The 3887-nt window shown below is 39.9% G+C and overlaps 1 protein-coding gene across 1 annotated transcript in view; it reads right to left on the minus strand.

Moving 5' to 3' along the window:
• slc29a4a (solute carrier family 29 member 4a) overlaps positions 1-3887 on the minus strand; it is a 27267-nt gene that overhangs the window by 8048 nt on the left and 15332 nt on the right. The window contains exon 7 of the mRNA XM_014012876.1: positions 3484-3752. Coding sequence (XP_013868330.1) covers positions 3484-3752 — 269 coding nt within the window. The remainder of the gene's footprint in view (positions 1-3483; positions 3753-3887) is intronic.

Here is a 3887-nt window from a genome sequence, read left to right on the forward strand (position 1 = left end):
CACACAGATCCATTAGTTGATTAAAGCGATTCAGAAGCCAGAAGGCACCACTACTCCTGATTATTCTCTGACACAGAGCGCTGCCTCGCGTTTCCCCCAGCAACCAGAACAAAGAGCTGCTATACTCAGCCCCAGGACACAGAAACCAGTGAAACACCAGAGGCCGTCCATCACACGCCTGTCTGCTGCTCATACAAACATCAACATGCACACAAAGACGACACCCCGAGGCACCGTGTCTTCTTTTGAAGGATCTGAACACACTCACACAGCATCTGGAGTACTATTAGCTTCAGCTCTCCTGCTCCCATCGCCGTCTCTTCCTGTTTCGTTTACTCACTCATTTCTCTAATGTCATATTTGTCTTCTTGTCCCTCTGCACCATCTCTCTCTCTCTCACACATCAACACAAGACTCGCATTTCTGAGTCCCAACTTTCATATCTAACCCAGATCTTTCTCCCTCTAATGTTTATCTCCTTTCATCACAGCTGAAATGCAAAGCTGAGTCCTCACATTTCCTTCAGAAARATTTTATGGTMGTGACATTTATCAATGAAACGCGTTTTGTACATTTTAACAAGAGGATCTGCTGCTCCAGCTGGAAGAGAAAAGTTAATCTCTGAATCTAAGGTGAAAAACAGAACATTGAGTTTCTGACTCCTGACAGCAGAAGATTACTTCAGAGTAAAATGTCATGTTGGTTTATTCTGCTGGGAGAGAGAAATCCAGATCCCTGACAGATAATTACTGGTGTAGCTGTTGTTTGTACGGCACAACAAGAAAGCTGCCATGTCTGTTTTTTCTTACTGTTGWAAAAACAAGACACTTTATAAACCTTTAATACAGTTAAGATTTAAAACAGTGTTTTATACACTGAACAATGATGTAATCAGATCTGTTGGGACAAACCGAGAGCAGAGGTTTGAGCTGGAAGCTAACAAGCTAACAAAAGCTTGTTAATGTAGCAGTTGTGGTTCCCTCCTCCRATTCTTTGGTTGGCAGCAGARTGAGTGCAGSTGCACCTACCTCTGATGTCACCTGGAGCRTTATAAGAGTCTCATTGAGACCTGGACCTTCACTGGAACATCAGCTACCAATGATATTGACGGTATTTACTTAATCTTAGTGAATTCAASTTACCAGAGTTGTACTTCCCTTTGTTTTTGTGTTTTTCTGAAGTCGTACTGAAGCTCTAAAGAGGTTATTAGATGTGCCTAGAAGAAACCTTGAGATATACTCACCTCCTGCCACGCCCTGTCTGCCGTACCTGCCATCCTGGATCCATGCTCACCTGCCAGTGTTGCCAGGTCCGCTTATTATAAGCAACTTTGGGCTACTTTTTTTATTTCCTAAAGTCGATTGTAAATTCCGTGAGTTGTGGGTTGTGTTTTTTGGGCTTATTTTTGAATGTGAGATGCTTATTTTGGGCTTGTCTTTCTTTATGAATGACATGATTAACTCTGCTCCTGTTGAAGGCGACCACAAGGAGTAGTGGGTTTGTCTCTCCCATTCCCCRGTTTCCTGGTTGWCGCTCCTGCCCGACTTGAGTCGGCACACRTCAAACACACACACCAGAGCCCAGAGTGACGGGGAAACAAGCAGGCGTGAGGCAGTGCGGTCCGGTCCGGTTCAGAACTTATGACAGGAGACTTAATACAGTGGACATGCACGTCTACTTCTAAAACACAGTGGGGATTGGTGCGCTCGATTTAATGGACTGGGACATTTTACACAGGTGGTGCACAGACAAAAAAATAAATGAATAAAATACGCTGCTTACATTGGGATACAAATACAGTACAGTAAAAATATTGATAAGTTTTAATTTGTTTGGAATTTGCTGATTAAATTGCATGAATTGATCGAGAGAGAACAATATGAGCCAGAACCAATTTTTTTTAATATATCAGCAAAAACTAATTCTTCACCTCTGGATATGAGTGACAAAACAGAGTGAGAATGACTTGCAGTAAGTCAGGAAAATATGGGGAAAGATATAATAAAGAGTGAGGAAAAAAGAGTGCACAAATATTTTTAGGAGTTTTTGTTGACTGTACTGCCATTTTGCAGCAAAATGCACTTTTCTTATGATCAGAGTTGAAATAATTTAAATTATTCAAACCATTAAAAGTTGTTCATTTTTATGGCAATTTTTACCTTAATGTTGCTGTTGCTTATACAATAATAAATGTATACATTTATACAGTACTGTTATAATTTACCTCTATTTTACACAGTGTGGGGGGTTGCCAGTTGGGCTTATTTTGGGCTTGTTTTCATAGAGCTGGTTGTTTGTTTCTGTCGTGAGATCTGGCAACACTGCTGCCAACTCACAGCTCCTAGAAACCACCTACCTGTCACGAGTCCTGGTCCAGTGTCTCTGAAGGTAACCTTACCTGTAATCCTCTGGCGATCTTTCTTGAAGAAGAAAGCCCGTCATCTCAAAGCTCCAACCAACTCGTCTCTCCTCACAGGTTCAGAAGCTGTTTCCTGCCTGCACAGTAAATAAACTAAAAAAAATATTTGTTTTTTGTAAAAATGTTATAAAGCTGAGGCCAACCAAAAGTAGCTGCAAAACCAATGCTAAAAGTAGAAAAGATTAGGTAAATTCTAAAATAAGCTAAGTACCATTTAGGTGCCAAAAGTGGTGAAATGTTTGTTAAACTCTTCAGAGTGTATGTCAGCATGTACAAACTCTACTTTAAAAAATCTTTATCAAAATAAAGCTGAGATTTACCAAAAGTAACAAAATGATTGCTAAAAGCTAAATATAGCATAAGGGTAGCCAAAGGCTGAAGCAGCAAAACTGTAGCTAAAAGCTAGTAAGAAGATACTAGCTAAAAGTAGCAAAGTGTTAGCTAATCACCAAAAGTTGCAAATTGACATCTAAAGTTTAAAAGAAGCCTGAAGCTAATCAAAAGCTACAATAGTAGAACCATAGCTAAAATTATAAAAAGCTTAGCTAAAAAAACTTAAAAGCAGCAGGACCATTGCTAAAACTATCATTTGAAGACAAAAATTAAACTAATATGCTAATTTTAGCAATAATTTAATGTATATTGTAGATGAGGACCAGCAGCTTTAAGTTCTGGGTAATTAGACAGATTATTTAATTACAGTAATAACTGGTATAATCTGAGCAGCTTTTCAGAGGAGGAGCTCCAGATTAGCTGTGAAGCATGGGGATGGTGATGTCATGCTATGGGATGCTATCTATTCTCAGAACCTAAACAGGTTTTGTTCATCTAAATGTGACTTTTCTACCTAAAATAAAGCCCAGAAACAATTTCAATCTTTATTTAAAAACTGAACTAACTTTTATTTAATAAATGATTAAAAGTTCTTTTTTTATATTTTCTCTTGTATCTCAAGTAATGAAAGCTTGATTAGCAAATACAAAGTTAGACAATCAAACAAACAAACAAAAAAATTACACATAAAAGCAGTACAAAGTGGGGAAAAGAAACATCAACAAACTTACAAATCTTACTTCCTCTGCAGTGACGTCGTGGTGAACCCTGTATCCGCTGGCGTTTTCTCGTGGGTCGTGACATTTGACCGGACCTTTGCCCTGAGCGTGGCTGGTGTAGTAGCGCACGAACCGGGAGCGTCGGACCACCAGGTGGAGCAGGAAGCAAAGCATCTCCATGCTGATGGAGACCAGGAAGAAGATGAGGGTGTTCTTGTTCTCATCTGAGATCAGCAGCTTGGTGAAGATGCGCGACAGAGAGATGATCACCCCAGCTGTGCCTGACGGGTTCATGCACACAGTTGAGTTAAAGACCTGTGTGTGTGTGTGTGTGTGTGTGTGTGTGTGTGTGTGTGTGTGTGTGTGTGTGTGCACATATTCACAGCATTATAGTGTAAATGGGATAAAGAGACTCG

The sequence above is a fragment of the Austrofundulus limnaeus genome, unplaced genomic scaffold (genome assembly GCF_001266775.1).
Source record: "Austrofundulus limnaeus strain Quisiro unplaced genomic scaffold, Austrofundulus_limnaeus-1.0 Scaffold96, whole genome shotgun sequence".
In the NCBI taxonomy this organism is placed as follows: Eukaryota; Metazoa; Chordata; class Actinopteri; order Cyprinodontiformes; family Rivulidae; genus Austrofundulus; species Austrofundulus limnaeus.